The sequence below is a fragment of the Bombina bombina genome, chromosome 1 (assembly GCF_027579735.1).
Source record: "Bombina bombina isolate aBomBom1 chromosome 1, aBomBom1.pri, whole genome shotgun sequence".
NCBI classification, from domain to species: Eukaryota; Metazoa; Chordata; class Amphibia; order Anura; family Bombinatoridae; genus Bombina; species Bombina bombina.
The window spans coordinates 1,330,254,613-1,330,279,753 of NC_069499.1; the positions used below are offsets into that span (position 1 = coordinate 1,330,254,613).

Consider the following 25,141-nt stretch of genomic DNA (forward strand, 5'->3'; position numbering starts at 1 on the left):
ACTGACTCCGAAAATCCACGCTTTGATAGAATCAAGCGTTCAATCTCCATGCAGTCAGCCTCAGAGAAATTAGATTTGGATGTTTGAAAGGACCCTGAATCAGAAGGTCCTGTCTCAGAGGCAGAGACCATGGTGGACAGGACGACATGTCCACTAGATCTGCATACCAGGTCCTGCGTGGCCACGCAGGCGCTATTAGAATCACCGATGCTCTCTCCTGTTTGATCCTGGCAATCAATCGAGGAAGCATCGGGAAGGTGGAAACACATAAGCCATGTTGAAGACCCAAGGTGCTGTCAGAGCATCTATCAGTACCGCTCCCGGGTCCCTGGACCTGGATCCGTAACAAGGAAGCTTGGCGTTCTGGCGAGACGCCATGAGATCCAGATCTGGTTTGCCCCAATGATGAAGCAGTTGGGCAAACACCTCCGGATGAAGTTCCCACTCCCCCGGATGAAAGGTCTGGCGACTTAGAAAATCCGCCTCCCAGTTCTCCACGCCTGGGATGTGGATCGCTGACAGGTGGCAAGAGTGAGACTCTGCCCAGCGAATTATCTTTGAGACTTCCATCATCGCTAGGGAACTCCTTGTTCCTCCTTGATGGTTGATGTAAGCCACAGTCGTGATGTTGTCCGACTGAAACCTGATGAACCTCAGAGTTGCTAACTGAGGCCAAGCCAGAAGAGCATTGAAAATTGCTCTTAATTCCAGAATGTTTATTGGAAGGAGTCTCTCCTCCTGAGTCCATGATCCCTGAGCCTTCAGGGAATTCCAGACTGCGCCCCAACCTAGAAGGCTGGCGTCTGTTGTTACAATCGTCCAATCTGGCCTGCGGAAGGGCATCCCCTTGGACAGATGTGGTCGAGAAAGCCACCATAGAAGAGAATCTCTGGTCTCTTGATCCAGATTTAGCAGAGGGGACAAATCTGAGTAATCCCCATTCCACTGACTTAGCATGCACAATTGCAGCGGTCTGAGATGCAGGCACGCAAAAAGGTACTATGTCCATTGCCGCTACCATTAAGCCGATTACCTCCATGCACTGAGCCACTGACGGGTGTTGAATGGAATGAAGGACACGGCAAGCATTTAGAAGTTTTGATAACCTGTCCTCCGTCAGGTAAATTTTAATTTCTACAGAATCTATAAGAGTCCCTAAGAAGGGAACTCTTGTGAGTGGCAATAGAGAACTCTTTTCTACGTTCACCTTCCACCCATGCGACCTTAGAAATGCCAGAACTAACTCTGTATGAGACTTGGCAGTTTGGAAACTTGACGCTTGTATCAGAATGTCGTCTAGGTACGGAGCTACCGATATGCCTCGCGGTCTTAGTACCGCCAGAAGAGAGCCCAGAACCTTTGTAAAGATTCTTGGAGCCGTAGCTAACCCGAAGGGAAGAGCTACAAACTGGTAATGCCTGTTTAGGAAGGCAAATCTTAGATACCGGTAATGATCCTTGTGAATCGGTATGTGAAGGTAGGCATCCTTTAAATCCACTGTGGTCATGTACTGACCCTCTTGGATCATGGGTAAGATGGTTTGAATAGTTTCCATTTTGAACGATGGAACTCTTAGGAATTTGTTTAGGATCTTTAAGTCCAAGATTGGTCTGAAGGTTCCCTCTTTTTTGGGAACCACAAACAGATTTGAATAGAATCCTTGCCCGTGTTCCGACCGCGGAACTGGGTGGATCACTCCCATTAGTAAGAGGTCTTGTACACAGCGTAGAAACGCCTCTTTCTTTATCTGGTTTGCTGATAACCTTGAAAGATGAAATCTCCCTTGTGGAGGAGAAGTTTTGAAGTCCAGAAGATATCCCTGAGATATGATCTGCAACGCCCAGGGATCCTGGACATCTCTTGCCCAAGCCTGGGCGAAGAGAGAAAGTCTGCCCCCCACTAGATCCGTTTCCGGATCGGGGGCCCTCACTTCATGCTGTCTTAGGGGCAGCAGCAGGTTTTCTGGCCTGCTTGCCCTTGTTCCAGGACTGGTTAGGTTTCCAGCCCTGTCTGTAGCGAGCAACAGTTCCTTCCTGTCTTGGAGCGGAGGAAGTTGATGCTGCTCCTGCCTTGAAGTTACGAAAGGCACGAAAATTAGACTGTTTAGCCCTTGGTTTGGCCCTGTCTTGAGGCAGGGCATGGCCCTTACCTCCAGTAATGTCAGCGATAATTTCTTTCAAGCCGGGCCCGAATAATGTCTGCCCTTTGAAAGGAATATTAAGCAATTTAGATTTAGAAGTCACATCAGCTGACCAGGATTTAAGCCACAGCGCTCTACGCGCTTGAATGGCGAATCCGGAGTTCTTAGCCGTAAGTTTGGTTAAGTGTACTACGGCATCAGAAATAAATGAATTAGCTAGCTTAAGGGCTTTAAGCTTGTTCATAATCTCATCCAATGGAGCTGTGCTAAGGGTCTCTTCCAGAGACTCAAACCAGAATGCCGCCGCAGCAGTGACAGGCGCAATGCATGCAAGGGGTTGTAATATAAAACCTTGCTGAACAAACATTTTCTTAAGGTAACCCTCTAACTTTTTATCCATTGGATCTGAAAAAGCACAGCTATCCTCCACCGGGATAGTGGTGCGCTTAGCCAGAGTAGAAACTGCTCCCTCCACCTTAGGGACCGTCTGCCATAGGTCCCGTGTGGTGGCGTCTATTGGAAACATTTTTCTAAATATAGGAGGGGGAGAAAAAGGCACACCGCGTCTATCCCACTCCTTGTTAACAATTTCTGTAAGCCTTTTAGGTATAGGAAAAACGTCAGTACACGCCGGTACCGCAAAATATTTATCCAGCCTACATACTTTCTCTGGAATTGCAACCGTGTTACAATCATTCAGAGCCGCTAATACCTCCCCTAGTAATACACGGAGGTTCTCAAGCTTAAATTTAAAATTTGAAATGTCTGAATCCAGTTTACTTGGATCAGATCCGTCACCCACAGAATGAAGCTCTCCGTCCTCATGTTCTGCAAATTGTGACGCAGTATCAGACATGGCTCTATTATTATCAGCGCACTCTGTTCTTACTCCAGAGTGATCGCGTTTACCTCTTAATTCTGGCAATTTAGATAGTACTTCAGTCATAACATTAGCCATGTCTTGCAAAGTGATTTGTATGGGCCGCCCTGATGTACTTGGCGCCACAATATCACGCACCTCCTGAGCGGGAGGCAAAGGTACTGACACGTGAGGAGAGTTAGTCGGCATAACTTCCCCCTCGTTGTTTGGTGATATTTTTTTAACATATAAAGTTTGACTTTTATTCAAAGTAACATCTATACATTGAGTGCACAAATTTCTATTGGGCTCCACATTGGCCTTTAAACATAGTGAACAAACAGCTTCATCTGTGTCAGACATGTTTAAACAGACTAGCAATAACACTAGCAAGCTTGGAAAAAAACTTTTAAATAAATTTACAAGCTATATAAAAAACGCTACTGCGCCTTTAAGAAACATAAAAATGTGACACAGTTGAATTAACAATGAACCAAATATGTTAAAACAACCAAATTTTAACAGAAAATGTATAAAGTTAGCAGAGGATTGCACCCACAAGCAAAAGGATGATTAACCCCTTAATACCCAAAACGGATAACAGTTGAAATAATAAAGGTTTTTTATCACAGTCAAACACACTGTCACAGGTCTGCTGTGACTGATTACCTCCCTCAAAACTAGTTTTGGAGACCCCTGGGCTCTGTAGAGACGTCCTGGATCATGGAGGAAGAAATAGGAAGACTGTGACTAAATTTTTACTGCGCAATAAAGCGCTAAAATAGGCCCCTCCCACTCATATTACAACAGTGGGGAAGCTCAGTAAACTGTTTTTATTCAGAAAAAAACGACAGCCATGTGGTAAAAATCATGCCCATATAGTTTTATCACCAAGTACCTCAGAAAAAAGGATTAACATGCCAGTAAATGTTTTAAAATTGAAAATTATGAAATGTTATTAATAAGCCTGCTGCTAGTCGCTTTCACTGCAGTGCAGGCTCAAATATTACTTTAATATAGACAGTATTTTCTTAGTGAAATTCCATTCCCCAGAAATACCTCAGAGTATACATACATACATATCAGCCTGATACCAGTCGCTACTACTGCATTTAAGGCTGCACTTACATTACATCGGTATTAGCAGTATTTTCTCAGTCAATTCCATTCCTTAGAAAATAATTTACTGCACATACCTCCTTGCAGGTGGGCCCTGTATGCTATCCCCTGTTCTGAAGTTACCTCACTCCTCAGAATGGCCGAGAACAGCAAGTCGATCTTAGTTACGACCGCTAAGATCATAAACAAACTCAGGTAGATTCTTCTTCTAATGCTGCCTGAGAAGAAACAACACACTCCGGTGCCGTTTAAAATAACAAACTTTTGATTGAAGAAATAAAAACTAAGTTTAACACACCACAGTCCTCTCACGCGTCCTATCTTTAGTTAAGTGCAAGAGAATGACTGGATATGACGTAGAGGGGAGGAGCTATTTAGCAGCTCTGCTTGGGTGATCCTCTTGCACTTCCTGTTAGGGAGGAGATATAATCCCATAAGTAATGGATGACCCGTGGACTGACTACACTTAACAGGAGAAAATAATTTGCTTTAAATTGCATGTATTTTAGGAACTCTGAAAACACGAAGATACATAGGGGCTGAATTCTCAAGCTCTGAATGGAGCTTGATGCCCCTGTTTCCGCGCAAACCTTCAGGCTTGTCGGAAACAGCAGTTATGAAGCAGCGGTCTTAAGACTGCTGCTCCATAACTTGTCCACCTGCTATGAGGCTGCGGACATCAATCCGACCCGATCCTTTACGATCGGGTTGATTGACATTGATTGGCCGCGAATCTGCAGGGGTGGCATTGCACATGCAGTTCACAAGAACTGCTTGTGCAATGATAAATGCTGACAGCGTATGCTGCCGGCATTCATCGATGTCTGTCGGACATGATCCGCTAAATAGATCATGTCGGACAGACCGATGATAAATCGGCCTCTTAGTGTAAGAATTGATGAATGGTATTAGTAGAAAAACATATAAGGACTTACCAATAAGGCCCATCTGTTTTACTCCCCATAGAGCGACTCCTGTAGCAAAAGAGTTCCAGACGGTGCCAACCACAGCGTACATGAGAATGGCACCAAAGTTGTCAAAGAAGAGTCGGCTGGGCATGAAGTACCCAGAGTCCAGGACTATAGGTGGTAAGAGGAAGAGGAAGAACATGTCGGGCTCCAGCTGGAATTGGGCCCGCTGAGCGATGGCCAAGACAATGCCTCCCAGGGCCAAGCCAAGGATAATCAAGAGGCAGCTCTCAGGAACCACTCTGGTCACCTTTCTGGACAAATGGAATACTAGAACACAAAGTAAAACATGTAATACATTAAAGGGACAGTCTACCATAGAATTGTTATTGTTTTAAAAGATAGATAATCCCTTTATTACCCATTCCCCAGTTTTGCATAACAAACACAGTTCTATTAATATACTTTTTACCTCTGTGATTACCTTGTATCTAGGAACCTTCTTCCAGCCCCCTGATCACATGACTGTGACTGTTTATTATCTATTGTCTTAAATTTAGCATTGTTTTGTGCTAAACCTTAAATAACCCCCTGTGCCTGAACACAGTGTTATCTATATAGCCCACGGGTACTTTCTGTCTCTTTGTGTTGAAAAGAGATTTAAAAAGCATGTGATAAGAGGCAGCCCTCAAAGGCTTAGACCAGTGCTTTCCAAACTGTGTGTCGGGACACACTAGTGTGTCGGCAGCAGTGTGTAGGTGTGTCCCTGCTTCAGCACAAATTTTTTTAAATTTAATTTATTTCAACAATTTTTTTTGGTTTCTGACTTTCCGCCTGCCTGCTACGCATATCATGTGGTTGACACGTGATTAATATCTAGGGGGTCACAGATCATCTTAACCTATTGGCACAGCTCAGTGGGAACTGAAACTATTCCCATTGGCAGCACATTGGCTCCTGACTGCACGTGTAGTCTTCTCAATCGGCTCGTGACTGCATGTGTAGTCAGTGAGTGGGACAGCAGTGTGTTTGCAGTGCGGGCAGTAGTCAGTGCAACTCGCAGAGCTCTGAGGGCAGCAGCTTAAGCGCTGGGCTAAAGTCAGAAGTCAAAGTGGGGTTTTTTTTGCAGCTAGCTCCCAGTAGTGCATTGCTGCTCCTGCTCTTGATATATGGATAGGAAGGGGAAGCTTAAAAATGCTTGATGATGAAATGCGAGTATTTTTATCTAATATTCCACCAAATATTTAGAAATTGTGTTCATCCCATCAACCTCATACATCCCATTAAAATAGTAAATAGCTATTGGTGTTATTAAACTTTTTTTTAATTCTTGCACATACTTACTGTTACTTGTAAATACATTTCATTATTATATAATTTATGTATCTGTCCGTATCTCTTAAAACAAGTTAGTTTAACCTCCTGTTTGCTGGTACAACTGAATTACTGTGTCGCAAAATGATGTAGGTCTAAAAGGTGTGTCACCAACATGAAGAGTTTGGAAAGCTCTGGCTTAGACATTAGCATATGAGCCTACCTAGGTTTAGTTTAAACTAAGAATACTAAGAGAAAAAAGCAAATTTGATGATAAAAGTAAATTGGAAAGTTAATTAAAATGAAAAGTCCTATCTGAATAATGAAAGTTTAATTTATACTAGACTGTCCCTTTAATAGGGCTGTTATCACATAAATCATGCAACCATAGTGTAGGATGAATGGCAGTGTCAGGGTTAATGGAGTTTATCCCCAGCTACTATCATTGCTTAAAGGTGGGGTATATGGCTTTCATTTATTACTGTGCAAATTTAATAGAAAGTGATAATTTCACAGTTTCAACACAATCAGCTAGCTAATTACACACTGCCTAAAAAAGACTGGTTTCCCTAGTTACCAAACACTATTTAAATGCTCGAAAAGCCTAGGGTACACGATTTAACACTTTACTGCAAGAATAGTCACTTTTAGATAAGAAGAGAGTTGCAGTTTTTTTGACAACCAAAAGGTTAAAAGAATTTCCTGTTTCAAGTACATAACATATTTTTTTAATTTGAAAACATTATGCACAATAGCACACATGACTAAACTGTCGATAATATAGTGCACTAACATTCTTTAAAAAGCGTAACTGAAGGTTTGATTTGATTGAATGATCTGCCCAGTGGCTTATTATTTATATCTTTCCATAACTGGCCACAGGTAAACAACAATCAAGAAAGAGAGAATGTTTTAAGGGTGTATCCCTGAACTACTAAACTATACAAATTTTGCAAGAAATATATACAATTTTAAACACTTTTACAAAATTTATTTCCTATCCGGTTATTTTGCAATGTAGTGATCCATGTACGGTGCATAGATATAGAAAAAATAAAGTATATTTTGTATCCAGATATTTTGAAATGCAGTGATAAATGTAGGGTGCATCTATATAGAAAATGAATGTCCCTTTAATTTATCTTCGTCTTCTTTCTAAAACCTTCCTATAAAACAGGAAAAAGGAAGGAGGAAGAGATACAGTATATAACAAATGAGAACAAAAATAAGACGTGGGGGTATTAAAGGGACACTGAACCCAATTTTTTTATTTTGTGATTCAGATAGAGCATGCATTTTTAAGCAACTTTCTAATTTTCCCCTTTTATCAAATTGTCTTCATTCTCTTGGTATCTTTATTTGAAAATAAAAAAATGTACGTTTAGAAGCCGGCCCATTTTTGGTGAACAACCTGGGTTGTTCTTGATGATTGGTGGATAAATTCACCCACCAATAAACAAGTGCTGTCCAGTGTGTTCTAAACCAAAAACTGGCTGGCTCCTTAGCTTAGATGCATTCTTTCTCAAATAAAGATAGCAAGAGAACGAAGAAAAATTGAAAACAGGAGTAAATTAGAAAGTTGCTTAAAATGACATGCTCTATCTGAATCATGAAAAAAAAATATGGGTTCAATGTCCCTTTAAATTGTTAAACATGTCACTGGGAATGATTTATTAAAAGGTACATGAAACCTTGAAAGGTCAAAGTGGGATAATAGCACCAACCCAGTATACGTGAAATGCCGTGGGTTTGCCCCAGGCATAATGCAGTATATATGGCTCTGCCCAAATATATATCAATTCTGGTGCCAAAGTATAAACATTCATCTAGATTTGTTTAATATCATATTGTCTAACTTTCCGACTAAAGGCAATTAAAAAATGAAAAGGCTGATTACAATGATCATTTTAATAGCAGAACAGACTATGTTCAAATTTTGGATACAAAAAAAAAAATCCAACAATTAGTTTGCTCAGAAGAAACATCTGGCACCAGATTAAGATAGAAAAAAATGATGTGTTGATGGATATAAATAATAGAATAGATATATTGATGAAAAAATGGTCCATTTATGTAACAACTTTGTCTGTGACTAAACAGAAAAATATATTAAGTGGATTTAAAAACACAGAATTGTTTCTAGAACAACAGAGAAAGGGGGAATGGAGAAATATAATTGATTTGTTAATGTAATTTACAAGCAGTCTGTATAAGCTTAAGGGCTTGAAGTGAAATACAAATGTAATTCTGTTATGTTAATGTTTTGATCTGTAATTTAACTTAAATAAAAGGAAAATAAAATTAAAATAGAAAGGTAAATGAAACCCCAATTTTTTTCTTTTATGATTCAGATAGAGCACAACTTCCGAAATGTACTTCTATTATCAATTTTGCTTCTTTAACTTGTTATCCTTTCTTGAAGGAGCAGCAATGCACTACTATGAGCTAGCTGAACACATTAGTAAGCCAATGACAAGAGGCATATATGTGCAGCCACCAATCAGCAGCTAGCTCCAAGCTTCTGAACCTACCTAAGTATTCTTTTCCAAGAGAACTAAGAAAATTAGATAATAGAAGTAAATTGGATATTTACTTCTATTATTTAATTTGCCTCCTTCTCTTGTTATGCCTTGCTGAAAGGTTTATCTAGGAAAGCTCAAGGGCAGCAGAGAACCTAGGTTCTAGATGCTGATTGGTGGCTTCATATATATACCGATTGTCATTGGCTCACCCATGTGTTCAGTTAGAAACCAGTAGTGCACTGCAGCTCCTTCAACAAATGATACCAAGAGAATGAAACAGATTAGATAATATAAATAAATTAGAAAGTTGTTTAAAATTGTATTCTCTATCTGAATCATGAATGAAAATGTTGGGGTTTCATGTCCCTTTAAGCATTCAGTGAGCTCTATGGCAACAATCCCTCTAATTTCTGTGAGCAAAAAGAAGTGATTGCACCTAAATGTGCATAATGTAATATATAATATCAATGGTATCAATGAATGACAAACTGTGGCAGTCGGCTCTGATAAATTAATGTATTGTAACTTGATAGGAAAATAACCTTACAACAAGTTTCAGTTATGTATTTGTAAAACAATACCCCTATGTTGGGTGAATAACTACAAGTCCTTCATGCTGAATTGAAATATGTGATTTAAAAATTGAACTGCATAATAAAAAGATAAAAAAATAAGCAGTGGATTTTTTTTCTGCCAAATTTTTTTTCTCCCAGTTTCCAGACAGACATCAGCCAATCAAAGACTAGTATACGAATACCCTGTGATCTTGTGCCCATGCTCAGTAAGAACTGGTGCGTCAGAAAGTGTGCATATAAAAAGACTGTGCATAATTTGATAATATAAGGAAATTAGAAAATTGCATGTTCTATCCAAATCATAAAAGTTTATTTTGACTTTAGTGTCCCTTTAATTATAATTGTTACTAACTGCCCTCAGCAAAGTATATGAGATAAGAAGAGATCAGGCTTTTAAATTTAGAATAAGTATGTTACAACATGGCTTGGCCCATGTCTTTATAGAAACTCAGGGAAAGTGGAAATTCAGGAAAGGGGATAAAATGAATAATACAAGTATATTGCTATGGTGGTTGTTTTTTTGTTTGTTTTTTTACATTTTATATTACAACCGAAAACTGTTTAACATCCTTTAAAAAAAAAAATGGAAGGCAAAAATAAACTTCAGGATTCAGACAAATTTTAAAAAAAAAAACCTTTCAAAAAATTTTCTGTGATCAAATTGACTTTTTCCCCTCTGTATTCTTTGTTGAAACCTAGCTCATTAAGCATACTGAGGTAGACTTGGGAGTGTGCATGTGCCTGGATCCCCTGAGTAATCAATCCCCCAGACCCCCAAACACCCACAAACATTTCCCAACAAATAACACACAGATACCTTTATTGATCTGACCACAGCATGTTTCATGTTTGTTAAGTGCAATAAAACAGTTTACAAAAACACAAATATAACCATAAAATTGAAGAAACAGAGTTCAATTAAAAAAAAAAGTCTAAGAAAAATCAGCGGTGCTAGTTTGACTTTAACCTCAACCCTAAAACGCCGTACCTCCTAATTCACCTGGACATAGCAACAAATTCTGTCCATACTTCTATTCAAATACCACTCCAAGGAACCCCATGCCCAAGGAACTATTTTCAAGGGCTCTCCCATTACATGGGGAGGCTAATCCAACACCAAAACTGGCCATCTAGATACCCACCGCTGTGAGAAAATCTACATCAACCACAGCAAATAAGGGAGGGAGCGAGGGAAAAAAAAAATATTGTTGTACAGCAGCTTCCTGCACTCTCCTTATATACCCCTCATGTCAAGAAGCCCATCCCATATCTGGACTCTTTCCTCGCTGGGGTCAAAGGCAGGTACATACGCTTTACCCTACATCTCTATGCTCTCATGGAAAAAAAGCTCAGCTTGGACAAAGGATATACAGTATTTTATAAAAGTAAATTCATTTTTTTTTTAATTGTACTCTCTGGATCATGAAAGTCTGATTTTGACCTCTATGACCCTTTAAAGTGATGGTAAACTCATAAACATTACTTTACATAATATGTGTAAAGATCATTAATGGGACAGTATACAACTTGAGATTTTAATATAGTTGTGTAATATACTTTCAACATGTATTTTGCCCTATTTTAATTTAATTAAGCGCTGAAAATTGTAGATTTTCTAATTCGCTGGAAATGCACCTTTCAAGGACCTCTCAAGGATAACTCAGCTACATATATTTCTCTAATTAGATTTAATGGGTAACAACTGCAGAACGTGACTGATATGTTATTCTAAATTGTTATGTTATTCTAAAACAAGACAACAGAAATGTCTTGTAATTACAAATGATTTACTGTCCCTTTAAGGTAGGTAATCTTATAAGATCACCTTTCAAAATGCAATATTTATATGAAAAACACAATCCTCCCTTTTAATCGCTCTCCTATAAAAATCCTTTTTTATGCTTGTGACGGATTACGGCTACCCAGACTGGATAGCTCTGCCATTGGATCCTCCCAATGCCTGAAACCTGCAGCTATGTAGCGTAGGAAGTGATTCTAGCAGAGCCCACCCACATACCTAGACAGACTAGCATTCAGGTGAAAACACAAAGTACACTTTATTGATAAAAACACACAACATTTATACAGAAACTAATCATCCTTATCAGTCCCTCACTTCTCCTGCCATTCCCACCCTTCCAGACAGGCTGGCGCCTCCATAATGTCCAAGGTCCCCCAGTGTCCAGCGGTACAGAGATGGTGTATTCAGGGTGATCCCGGGTGAGCAGCGGCACTTCCAGGGTGTCGTTGGAAAGCCCTGTGTCTTGAGCTGATCCATGGCGCGGCTCGAAAGTTATGGGCAACCAAACGTACACCGGGAAGGCTACTGGGAAAAGGGGGTTTGGAAGGAGGGGGTCGGGGACCCCCGGATCCCAAGAGAGCTCCCTTCCGGCAATCACCCTGCCTCTTGCCCTTCCCATGGGGAACTATTTCCCAAAAGAGCGGAGCTCTGTGGCAAAGGAGACTGGGGATCTGAGCTGATGCGGCCGGCGGTTTCATGGGACCGGCCAGCCGAAGGGCGGTCTGCTGAATAGGACTTGGAAACCCCGGTTCTCACTGAAGCTCACCTCCAGCAACTGGCCCATCTTTTGCCCTCCCCAAAGGGTTCCAATCCCCAAGAGAGTGGAGCTCTGGGACAAGGGGCCTCTGAGGCGGCCGGAGGTAAAGGTGCCCGGAGGGTGCTGGATGTGGCGGCCAGTCGGTAGTTCCAGGAGCCCAGCCGTCCGGGGAGAAATAGGTCAGTCAGAGACCAGCTCTTTCAAGATCAGGTGGAGAGATGAAATCAAGGGAAACTAAAGCTCTGGGAGATCACAGTTGCTCTGAGGAGCCCAAAACCGCTAAGAAACAACAGTGAGGGTATGGGTAGGAGGGTAGGAGTTTAACCCCTTCAGCCCGGTATTCGTGACAACTTCTCCCTTCCAGTTCAGCAGACCCAGCTAGATCCACACACGGTTGGCCTGGGGCAATTTATGCCACTTTAGTCCGCTGGGAAAGTTTTACTAAGGGTCCAGGTACAAGCATTCCGGTCATACCACCTCTTTTGTTTACGCTGGGCGACCTGAAGGTTCTCTTGCACCTGGTCGGCGAGGTCCTTCAGTCGGTCCCTGAGTTAGAGAAAGTACTCCACAACGGAGTGTTCTTCCCCCCCTGTAGTCCCTTCCCAGTGTGCTCTTACGAAATCAAGGGGTCCCCTTATCTTCTGGCCATGCACTAATTCAACGGGAGAGAAGCCTGTGAATTCCTGGGTCACCTCTCTGTATGTAAAGAGGAGGTGCGGTAGGAATCTTTCCCAGTCCTTGTGAGTGGCAGAGAAAATCCTAAGCAGCTGCTTTAGGGTCCCGTTGAACGGCTCACATAGCCCATTTGTCTGGGGATGGTAGCGGGCACTGTGCAGGGGTTTGATCCAACACAATCTCCATAACTGCTGAGTGATTTCTGCAGTAAACTGTGTTCCCTGATCGGAAATCACTTACCAGGGGAAGCCTACCCTGGTGAATATTCAGAGCATTGCATCTGCTACTCTCTCCGCCTAGATATTAGCCAAGGGGATTGCCTCTGGGTATCGAGTGGCATAGTTCACTACTGTAAGTATATACCTTTTTCCTGAGGGGCTGGGCCAGGCTAACAACCACAATATGTCCACTGCAACCCTGCTAAAGTGTTCGTCGATAATAGGCAGAGGGTGTAAGGTGGCTTTAGTATGGTCCTCTGTTTTCCTACTTTCTAGCACACCTTGCAAGATTTACAGTATTCTCTACTATCTAATGTAATTCCTGGCCAGAAAAAGGTTTGGGTCAAGCGGTGGTTCTGAAACTTCTTCGGTACAACCAGCTGATATTTGGGCAACGGTCCCTTTCTCCTCTTGGAGATCTGGTACAGGAGCCCCCTTTCCCATTGGAACTTCTCTTCCCTGGGGCTCTGGGGTTCGGTACCCACCCGATCTCTGTAGGGGGCCAAGGTCGGGTCGTTCAGGGTCTCCTGGGCGAAGTCAGAAGGGGACGCCCAGAAGGGTCGGTCGGGGGCTAGGGGGGTAGTCGGGGCGGAAGGTCGGGGTAAGGTAGGAGTTGGAGCAGAATGTCTCTTTATGTACAACGGAAGTACAGTGGCACCACAGTGGCTAGCTTTCTTGTGATTCCAATAATTTAGAGACTATCCAATTGCAGTGTCAATGTATATATAAGGAAAGAAAGTGGTGCTGTGCAGTATTCAAACATTACATGCTAGATGAGGGAAAGCCCTCTGAAAAAGACCGCACTTGTAGCACTCTCAGCCTGGACTCTTGTGGAGAGATAGTGAGAACAATTAAAATATAACTTTTATTGCTATCAAACTAAAATTAGGGACCCAGTGTGAAAACACATTAAAAACAACTAAAGATCTGTTGACGTAATTCAATTAATATTGCCTTTGTGCGGTTACTGTATATATAGAGCCACCAAGTTTTAAAGCTCAATATAATAAGTGAATTTCGAGCAGTATTGTGGATGGTAAGTTAGGCTAATTGTATTTAAAGTCACAAGAACCTCACAGGGTAGGGATGTGTACAAGTGTTTGGTATTCGTAAAAGAAATTGGGCAGACACTCAGGAATCAGTTCCAATCAAATTTTTACTGTAGGCAGCAGTACACAAAGAGCAAAGTTTCAGGGTAAAGTACCCCCTACTCAGGCTCAAGTGTTTGGTATTGTTCAGTGTAGTATGTTATGCTTAAACACATGGTCGGTAAATTTTATTATACTGTGATAACGGTATTATAACTAGCTTATCGGATAAAGGAGGGCTTTCCCTCATCTAGCATGTAAAGGAGCAGAATGTCTCACCTTAGTCCCCAGAGGCTGACGGGTGGTCACTTTGCAGGTATCTGGGGAGGTATTCCCCATGAAGGCTGAGACAAGGTGACCAAGGTAATTTCCCAATAAATGTGCTACATAACGCACACCTCCACATCACGGGAGCCGGCTTTCCAGTTCAAGTGTACCCAGGCTGTGGGGACCTCCAGGATAGCACCTCCTGCTACCCGGACAGAAAGGGTTCTCCTTGTTCAGCCGTAGTTGGGGACTAGGTGGGGTTGGATCAGGGAGACAGTGGCTCCAGTGTCCCTTAAATCGCTGTGCCGCCTGCCCATTGACCCAGACGTCCTGCCGATGGTGCTGGCGATTATCTTTGGTTACAAGGTCAACCTCATGCAGGATGCCAACCTCATCTGGCCATTCCGCATAGTTAGCAGGACCCGCTGCGTACATGCAATGAGCAGTGGCTTGGTAGGACCTGGTTGGAGTGCTCCCCCACAGAGTCGGAGAGAAGTTTCATGGCTGTGGTGCTGGAGGGTTTTCTTTGTTGCGCTGGAAAGTTCCTTTTGAAGTGGCCGGGGTGCCCACACCCATAGCACCCCTGGGAATTACTGACCCTGGCCGGGGAGACAGGGATCAACCGGGCCTGGGACTGCCAAGGAGCTGTTGGGGGTCATGTAGGGGTGTAGGCAGAGTGAGTGACAGTCTGTGGTGTGGGTCCGGCCTGGCGCCCGGCATCTACATACTGGTTGGCCAGGGTGGCTGCTTGGTCCGCTGTGGTGGGTCTTTTGTCCCTCACCCAGTCCCGTAACTCTGCAGGAGCACTGTTGTAAAACTGCTCCAGAAGGATGAGCTGTACTGCCTCTGACAGGGTTGTTATATGGCAACCGGTGATCCAAAAGTCCAGGGACCGTGCTAACCGGTGGGCAAACTCGGTGTATGGTTGCACCTCTTGTCTCTGAAGCTCCCGGAATATCAGCCGGTGTGCCTCTGGCGTGAGTCCATAGAGGGCAAGGATGCGTTCCCTCACCCGGTCGTAATTGACTTGGTCTTCAAAGGGGATGGTGTGGAAAGCCTCCAAAGCCCAACTGGCCAGTTTCGGGAGCAGGATAGTGACTCGGTCAGCCCCTGCAACCGACACTGTGTCTCAAAAAGCTGAAGGTAGCGGTCGATCTCCTCCGCCACATCATCCTGGAAAGCCCAGAAGGCGGCATGGGGTAGCTTCTTGGGTTGGGTCAGAGAAGCCATGGGATCCGGTACAACTCCCCCCCATAGACTTCTGTAGCTCCATCAAATGTACCTTAGTGGCGTCGGCAATGACCCGAGTAACAATCTCCTTGGGGCGGTTGGATTCATAGAGGTCCAGTTGCCACTGGATCTGTCTCTGGAGATCTGACATGGTAGTCCCCGGGGTGGAGAAGGTACTGGACCAGCTGCTGCCTTGGCCATCATCTGACCTACCCGCGTGCTCATTAGCCTGATCACCTTCCATCAGCTCGGCTACGAGGGCAGTCTTTGTCTTGGAACCAGCTACACCTCCTCTGGCTTGCAGTAAGCTCTGCAATTTGTCCTTCCAGATCCTTTGATATTTTTCCATCCGGCAAGGACTTCAGGTGGTGGTTTGGACATTCCAGGTAATCTGAAGTATCCCACTGCTGCCACCACTGTGAAGGATTCCGGCTACCCCGACTGGATAGCTCTGCCAATGGATCCTCCCGATTCCTGGAACCTGCCGCTATGTAGCGAAGGAAGTGATTCTATCAGAGCCCACCCACATAACTAGACAGACTAGAATTCAGGTGAAAACACAAAGTACACTTTATTGGTAAAAACACACAACATTTATACAGAAACTGATTTTGATAAGATCCTTATCAGTCCCTGACATCTCCCGCCATTCCTACACCTCCAGACAAGATGGCACTTCCATAATGTCCAAGGAACCCCAGTGTCCAGCGGTATAGAGATGGTGCATTCGGGGTGATCCCGGAAAGCCCTGTGTCTCGAGCGGTTACATTCCAAAAAGCGCCTTGATCCATGACGTGGCTCAAAAACTATGGGCGACCAAACATACACTGGGAATGCTACTGGGAAGGTTGGAGGGAGGGGGTCAGGGACCCCCGGTTCCCACTATTTCCCAAAAGAGCGGAGCTCTGTGGCAAAGGACCACTGGAGCGACCTGGGTTAAACTAGACCGGGGATCTGAGCTGATGCGACGGGCCGGCAGTTCCATGGGGCCGGCCAGCCGAAGGGCTGTCTGCTGAATAGGGCTCGGAGAACCCGGTTCTCACTGAAGCTCACCTCCGGCAGCTGGTCCATCTTTAGCCCTCTCCAATGGGTTCCAATCCCCAAGAGAACGGAGCTCTGGGACAAGGGGCCTCTGAGGCGGCCGAGGATAAAGGTGCCCGGAGGGTGCTGGATACGGTGGCCGGTCGGTAGTTCCAGGAGCCCAGCCGGCCGGAGAGGGATAAGTCGGTCAGAGACCAGCTCTTTCAAGATCAGTTGGACAGATGAAAACAAGGGAAACCAAAGCTCTGGGAGATCGAGGTTGCTCTGAGGAGCTCAAAACCGCTGAGAAACAACAGGGGGGGTAGGGCTTTAACCCCTGCAGCCCAGTATACGTGACAATGCTATTGGTGGATGGTATAGCCAATAGCAAACATAACTCCTGCACTTTGTATTTCTATAGCAGCTCATTCTCAAGGGCAAGCTACTATACAAATACATAGTGCTGGGGACACACTTGCTATTGGCTGTACTGCCCTCTTGTCAATAGCATAAAAAAAATCATGGGGGCTTAAACCATTGAATTGTAATGTAAGTTTTTCATATAAATACTGTGCTTTGAAATGTGATATTTTAATACAGCACCTACATTAAAAAGATAGAAAGGACACTTTGAAATAGAAGCATTTTGCAATATACTTCCATTAGCAAAAATGCTTCTAGTAAAAGTTACTGTTTTTCAGCGGTATATGTAGATATCCTGTGAGGGCCTGTGCACCAGTATTCAAACACCATAGGGTAGATTTCTCAAGCAACGGATGCTGCAATCTACCCCCAAAGTTTAAGGTCCGCCTGAAACATAAGTTAAAAAGCAGCGGTCGAAAGACCGTTGCTCCTTAACTCATCTGCTACCTGTGATTGACACCCCCTGCTATGTGCAGGGGGCGGCATTGCACAAGCATTTCACAATAAATGCTTGTGCAATGTTAAATGCTGTCGGCATTTACCGATCTCGAGCGGACATGATCCGCTGTCCGACATATGATAAATCTACCCCCACACCATCTCAGAGAGAGCAATACAAACCAGCACCAGCTCTCTGCGCAGAAATAGTGTGAGAATACTGGTGCACAGGCCCTCACAGGATATGTGCATATGCTGCTGAAAAACAGTAATAACTTGTACAAGAAGCATTTTTGCTAATGGAAGTATATTGCAAAAATGCTTCTATTTCAAAGTAAAATGCACCCATTTTTTACCTTTCTATCCCTTTAATGATCTTCTGTAATATTATTATGTAAAGTAATTTTCATGAGTTTTCTATACTTAAAAGGAAACAACTTTGTAGTACAGAAACAAAACATAACACAGCTATTTATGCGCTGTTTACAGAATCAATATATGTAATTTATGCAGTGTAATTCTCTTGCTTAGTCCTACAAGACCAAAGATGATACAAAAGCTCTGCTGATATTACACGATTCAGTCTCCAAGACATAAGACACATTTTGTGTGTTAGAAAAAATACATGACTGTTACAATTATTTGAACAATACTATGGGCCAGATAACAAGTGGAGTTGCATTCAAGCGCTATAAGCGCTCCACTTTGTAATAATAATATGCATCATAATGTGCGCTGGTATTACAAGTTTGCATTCAAATTGCTAGGAAGCTTCATGAGAGGGCGCTTCCATGGGATTCTATGCTATGGGAGCCTCGTTCTGATGCTGTCACAGACAGCATCTGAACATCGTACAGCGAGGGGGGTAAGTAGCGCGGCTATGGACAGCATTTTTAAATATATATGGATTAGAATATATATGTTACCATTAAAGTGCAGAAATCAGTTAATGTGCACATTACCTAGCTAATCTGCAGATTAACTAGGGTGATCAGTTAAAGTGTAGAAAAATTGTTTCATTTCTCAAATTACCTAGGTAATCTGCACATTACCTACTAGGCACTAGTTAAAGTGCAAAAAATGCACTTCAGCGGTAACATATATATAAACTAAAGGGAGTCCCATGGTTTTTCCTATGATAATCAGTTCATATCACTTTTTTTTAGAGAGCCTAGGGCACTTTCTTCTGAAAATGGAGGTAAAAACAAAATCTTAAACTGCAGTGCGGCGCACTTTATGCATCATTCATTGCCCAGACACACTTCAACTTCTTAACAAGTTTATAGTAGTTTTCCCAAGGGTATAACAACTGCTCTCATTCTGTTTTTGCATTTATTAGCATCTTGGCCTCTACACTTCTAAGCATTGTGTATTTCCCATTCTGCATTCTGAATTGTTACAGAATCGACTTCCCTGCAACCCATTGTGGAATTATGCAATGAGCACAAATAAATGTAAGAACATCGTACTGAGAATGTGAAATATCTGCCATTCTAGCTGTAATGAATCTGTGATAATACAGTTGAAAAACAAATAATACACTTTCAAGCACTTTAGCTTTTTAGAAAAGTTTGTTTCTCTCATGTAAACTGTTTATTGAAAAAGAAGCAGAAGAATGTTCCAATTTTGGCCGAGGGCAGATACGCTCCAGAGTGCTCTGTTCTAATCAGAGCCTCGGGCGCCGCAACTGCCTCTGGGAACCTTACCATGGGTCACAGACCACACATATTGAAATTCTGTCTGGGAAATTATCTATCTATCGAATCTATAATAAATAGATAGATTCGATAGATAATTTCCCAGACAGAGAATTTCAAGACGTGCGGGCTGTGACCCATGGTAAGGTTCCCAGAGGCAGTTGCGGCGCCCGAGGCTCTGATTAGAACAGAGCACTCTGGAGCGTATCTGCCCTCGGCCGAAATCGGAACATTCTTCGGCTTCTTTTTCAATAAACAGTTTACATGAGAGAAACAAACTTTTCCAACTTTAACTAGACGGAAGCAGTTAATGTGCACATTACCTAGGTGATTAGAACAGAGCACTCTGGAGCGTATCTGCCCTCAGCCGAAATCGGAACATTCTTCGGCTTCTTTTTCAATAAACAGTTTACATGGGAGAAACAAACTTTTCCAACTTTAACTACACGGAAGCAGTTAATGTGCACATTACCTAGGTAAAGTGCAGATTCTGCACTTTAACTGAGCAAATCAGTTAATCTGCAGATTAGCTAGGTAATGTGCACATTAACTGTTTCTGCACTTTAACTGTAACATATACATATATAATTACATTTACAACAACAATTTGTGGATAAAAGGACCACAAACAAACAACTATTATTCACAAACAAATATAAAACATACCATCTTTATTAGAATATTTTTAAAATCAGGGATTATTTTAAAACCAATTATCTGGAACTAGAAGATCTCAATAATGGATATAACCACTAACCTACTTGTGTTGGAAAGTTAAATATAGTCACTAATGTTGGGGCAATGATAATGAATATAATACTGACAGAAAACAAACTGATAGACAGTAAATCCAGCACACAGCAGTGGTGACAGTATGCCTTCAACCAAGCCTGCAGCTTGTGTATACTTAACCGTACCACATTCTAAACGCTGCCAGTTGTAATAATAATCACATAGAGAAGGTGTGGGCAGCTAGATAGAGTGATCTAAGTATCTAATATATTGCTATATACACGCAGCTAATGCGCTAAATGTCACAAGTATATGAGCATATGTGATAGCTATAAATATTGCAAATAAATGTAAGCAATAATAATCAGCAGCACTGTGTAAAATCAGCCTAACGACAAGCCTATAGCTAATAGATTATAAATTAAACAACATAAAAAGCTGCTACTGTGCAAATAGTCTTATAAATAAGGTTATAACAGCTTAATATAGTGGTTCTTGTATCTTATAAAGAGCTAGAATATAACTTGGTTACTACAGCTAATATGTTACAATGTAACGTTAGTATAAGCCTATATTGTTGCTGTATGTTAGTAAAAGAAGTGTTGGTAACAATAGCCTACAGCTAATTTACAAGTGACTAAAAATAGACAGTGTTACATACTGATTAGGGTATCACCAAAAGTCTGTCGCCTAGATTACGAGTTTTGCGGTAACAGGGGTGCGGTGCTAACGAGCAGTTTTCCCTCACCGCTCAATTGCAGACCGTGCTGGTATTACGGGTTCTTACAAACCCGGCGTTAACCGCAAAAAAAGTGAGAGAAGAGCAACATTTAGCTCCACATCTCACCTCAATACCAGCGCTGCTTACGTTAGCGATGAGCTGGTAAAACGTGCTTGTGCACGATTTCCCCATAGGAAAAAAGGCAAAAAAGCAGTGTAAAGCTCCTAACGCAGCCCCATTGATTCCTATGGGGAAACACATTTATGTCTACACCTAACACCCTAACATGAACCCCGAGTCTAAACACCCCTAATCTTACACTTATTAACCCCAAATCCACCACCCCCGTCACCGCCGCCACCTAAATATAGTTATGAACCCCTAATCTGCTGCCCCCAACATCGCCGACACCTACATTATATTTATTAACCCCTAATCTGCCACTCCCAATGTCGCCGCAACCTAACTACATTTATTAACCCCTAATCTGCCACCCACAACGTCGCCACCACTATAATAAAGTTATTAACCCCTAAACCTAAGTCTAACCCTAACCCCCCTAACTTAACCTCTTAACGACCAAGGACGTGCAGGGTACGTCCTCAAAAAAAAGGCAGTTAACGCCTGAGGACGTACCCTGCACGTCCTCGGTCTGGAAAGCAGCTGGAAGCGATCCTGATCACTTCCAGCTGCTTTCCGGTTATTGCAGGATACCTCGATATCAAGGCATCCTGCAATAACATTTTTCAGCCATCCGGTGCAGAGAGAGCCACTCTGTGGCCCTCTCTGCACCGGAGATCGGTGGCTCTGTTCGTTGGTGGGTGGGAGCCGCCATGGGAGGCGGGTGGCGGCCCTTCTGATCTGGAGGGGGGCGGGATCATGGGCGGGGATGTCCGGGGGCACGCACGTGCTCGGGGGGCGGCCGCGTGCACGGGGAGGGAGTGGGTGGAAACCGCTACACTACAGAAAAAAAAAGTGTTGAAAAATGAAAAAAAGGCTTGTAAAATAAACAAATAATTTAAAAAAGAAACAAACATCAGTTAGGTGGTGGGGGTTGGTCTGTGGGGGAAGCTACACTACAGAAAAAAACGGCCAAAAAATAAAAAAAACACTGCCAGTACCCAAGATGGCCCCCAATAAGGCAGAGGGGGAGGGTTAGAGAGCGGTTTTGGGGGGGATCAGGGAGGTTGGGGGCTAAGGGGGGGATCCTACACAGTAGCATATGTAAATATGTTTAAAAAAAAAATTAAAAAAAAAAACCCTTTTATTTTAGTACTGGCAGAATTTCGGCCAGTACTTAAGATGGCAGGGACAATTGTGGGGTGGGGGAGGGAAGGGAGCTGTTTGGGAGGGATCAGGGGGTGGGATGTGTTAGGTGGGAGGCTGATCTCTACACTAAAGCTAAAATTAACCCTGCACGCTCCCTACAAACTCCCTAATTAACCCCTTCACTGCTAGCCATAATACACGTGTGAGACGCAGCAGCATTTAGCGGCCTTCTAATTACCAGAAAGCAACGCCAAAGTCATATATGTCTGCTATTTCTGAACAAAGGGGATCCCAGAGAAGCATTTACAACCATTTGTACCATAATTGCACAAGCTGTTTGTAAATCATTTCAGTGAGAAACCTAAAATTGTGAAAAATGTAAAGTTTTTTTAATTTGATCGCATTTGGTGGTGAAATGGTGGCATGAAATATACCAAAATGGGCCTAGATCAATACTTGAGGTTGTCTACTACACTAAAGCTAAAATTAACCCTACAAGCTCCCTAAAAGCTCCCTAATTAACCCCTTAACTGCTGGGCATAATACACGTGTGGTGCGCAGTGGCATTTAGCGGCCTTCTAATTACCAAAAAGCAATGCCAAAGCCATATATGTCTGCTATTTCTGAACAAAGGGGATCCCAGAGAAGAATTTACAACCATTTATGCCATAATTGCACAAGCTGTTTGTAAATAATTTCAGTGAGAAACCGAAAGTTTGTGAAAAAATTTGTGAAAAAGTGAACGATTTTTTGTATTTGATCGCATTTGGCGGTGAAATGGTGGTATGAAATATACCAAAATTGGCCTAGATCAATACTTTGGGATGTCTACTAAAAAAAAATATATACATGTCAAGTGATATTCAGGGATTCCTGAAAGATATTAGTGTTCTAATGTAACTAGCGTTAATTTTGAAAAAAAAAAAATGGTTTGGAAATAGCAAAGTGCTACTTGTATTTATGGCCCTATAACTTGCAAAAAAAGCAAAGAACATGTAAATATTGGGTATTTCTAAACTCAGGACAAAATTTAGAAACTATTTAGCATGGGTGTTTTTTGGTGGTTGTAGATATGTAACAGCTTTTGGGGGTCAAAGTTAGAAAAAGTGTGTTTTTTTCCATTTTTCCTCATATTTTATAATTTTTTTTATAGTAAATTATAAGATATGATGAAAATAATGGTATCTTTAGAAAGTCCATTTAATGCCGAGAAAAACGATATATAATATGTGTGGGTACAGTAAATGAGTAAGAGGAAAATTACAGCTAAACACAAACACCGCAAAAATGTAAAAATAGTCTTGGTCCCAAACGGACAGAAAATGGAAAAGTGTTGTGGTCATTAAGGGGTTAAATATAATTTAAATAAATCTAAATAAAATTACTACAATTAACTAAATAATTCCTTAAATACTTACTTGTAAAATAAAACCTAAGATAGCTACAATATAACTAATTGTTACATTGTAGCTATCTTAGGGCTTATTTTTATTTTACAGGCAACTTTGTATTTATTTTAACTAGGTAGAATAGTTATTAAATAGTTATTAACTATTTAATAACTACCTAGTTAAAAAAAAGACAAATTTACCTGTAAAATAAAACCTAACGTAACATTACACTATAATTAAATAAATTCCCTAAACTAAATACAATTAATTACAATTTAAAAAAAAGTACGAAAAAAATCCCCACTAAATTACAGAAAATAATAAAATAATGATAAGATTTTTAAACTAATTACACCTACTCTAATCCTCCTAACAAAATAAAAAAGCCCCCCAAAATAAAAAAAAGCCCCAAAGTAATCAGCTCTTTTACCTTTAAAAAAAATTACAATTACCCCCCAACATTAAAACCCACCACCCACACAACCAACCCTACTCTAAAACCCACCCAATCTCCCCTTAAAAAAAAATAACACTAACCCCTTGAAGATCACCCTACCGTGAGACGTCTTCACCCAACTGGGCAGAAGTCTTCATCCAAGCCAGGCAGAAGAGGTCCTCCAGACGGGCAGAAGTCTTCATCCAGATGGCATTTTCTATCTTCATCCATCCGGCGCGGAGCGGGTCCATCTTCAAGACATCCAACGCGGAGCATCCTTCTCGGCTGACGACTACCCGACGAATGAAGGTTCCTTTAAGTGGCATCATCCAAGATGGCGTCCCTTCAATTCCGATTGGCTGATAGAATTCTATAAGCCAATCGGAATTAAGGTAGGAAAAATCCTATTGGCTGATGCATATTGAGCTTGCATTCTATTGGCTGTTCCAATCAGCCAATAGAATGCGAGCTCAATCCTATTGGCTGATCAGCCAATAGGATTGAACTCACTTAAAGGATGACATTACTTAAAGGTACCGTCATTTAGTAAGAAGACTCTGGATGAAGAGGATGCTCCGCGTCAGATGAAGACTTCTGCCCGTCTGGAGGATCACTTCTGCCCGGTTGGGTGAATACGTCTCATGGTAGGGTGATCTTCAAGGGGTTAGTGTTAGTTTTTTTTAAGGGGGGATTGGGTGGGTTTTAGAGTAGGGTTGGTTGTGTGGGTGGTTGGTTTTAATGTTGGGGGGGGGATTGTAATTTTTTTTAAAGGTAAAAGAGCTGATTACTTTGGGGCAATGCCCCGCAAAAGGTCCTTTTAAGGGCTATTTGTAATTTAGTGTAGGGTAGGGCTATATATATATATATATATATATATATATATATATATATATACATACCTGTAATTGAGAAGCAGAATATTTTAAAATGTACATGTCTCATTCCCATTCCTGTTATTGTTCCCCCGATGGGCTAAAACCAGTACTACAGCCAAAAGGTTTGGCTGTTAAGAGAGCTACATTTCCCAGTAACCTATGAGAGGTGAGCTCCGGCTCAAAGGGTGTATCCAGATTCTATATGGAATTATTAGAGAATGAAGGAGTGGCTTATCACTGATATATGCTGCCACTATGACCATAAGAAATATCTTGAATATTGAGCTCTCAAATATTGGTTACTGGTAAAGTATTAAGTATTAAGCAAATATATTCTTAATTGCTGTGGTTTAATTGAAGCTGGTATTTAAAGAGGTACTTTATAGTTGCAACGCTAGTATTAAATAGACCAGTTTATTTCATATATTAATTATACTAGCACTAAGTCAATTATTATTGAGAAAAGGGTCAGGCATTAATATTTATTAATTTGTTGGAGCTACTGTGACAAATTTGAAAAATTTCATTTATTATTGTGGTTAAATCTCTGGTTGCTGTTAAATAAGCATTGTAAGTTAGTAATCCATATTTTGGCATTGAACTAGTGTTGCTAGCTAATTACAAATTGTCTTGTAAGTTTAATGGTAATATCTGGGGCGCGATCCG

The 25,141-nt window shown here is 41.9% G+C and overlaps 1 protein-coding gene across 1 annotated transcript in view; it reads right to left on the reverse strand.

The window, feature by feature from the left end:
* Window positions 1-25,141, reverse strand: part of SLC9A5 (solute carrier family 9 member A5) — a 378,033-nt gene that overhangs the window by 277,261 nt on the left and 75,631 nt on the right. Inside the window, exon 2 of the mRNA XM_053719439.1 lies at window positions 5,054-5,356. Within this exon, the coding sequence (XP_053575414.1) occupies window positions 5,054-5,356 (303 nt within the window). The remainder of the gene's footprint in view (window positions 1-5,053; window positions 5,357-25,141) is intronic.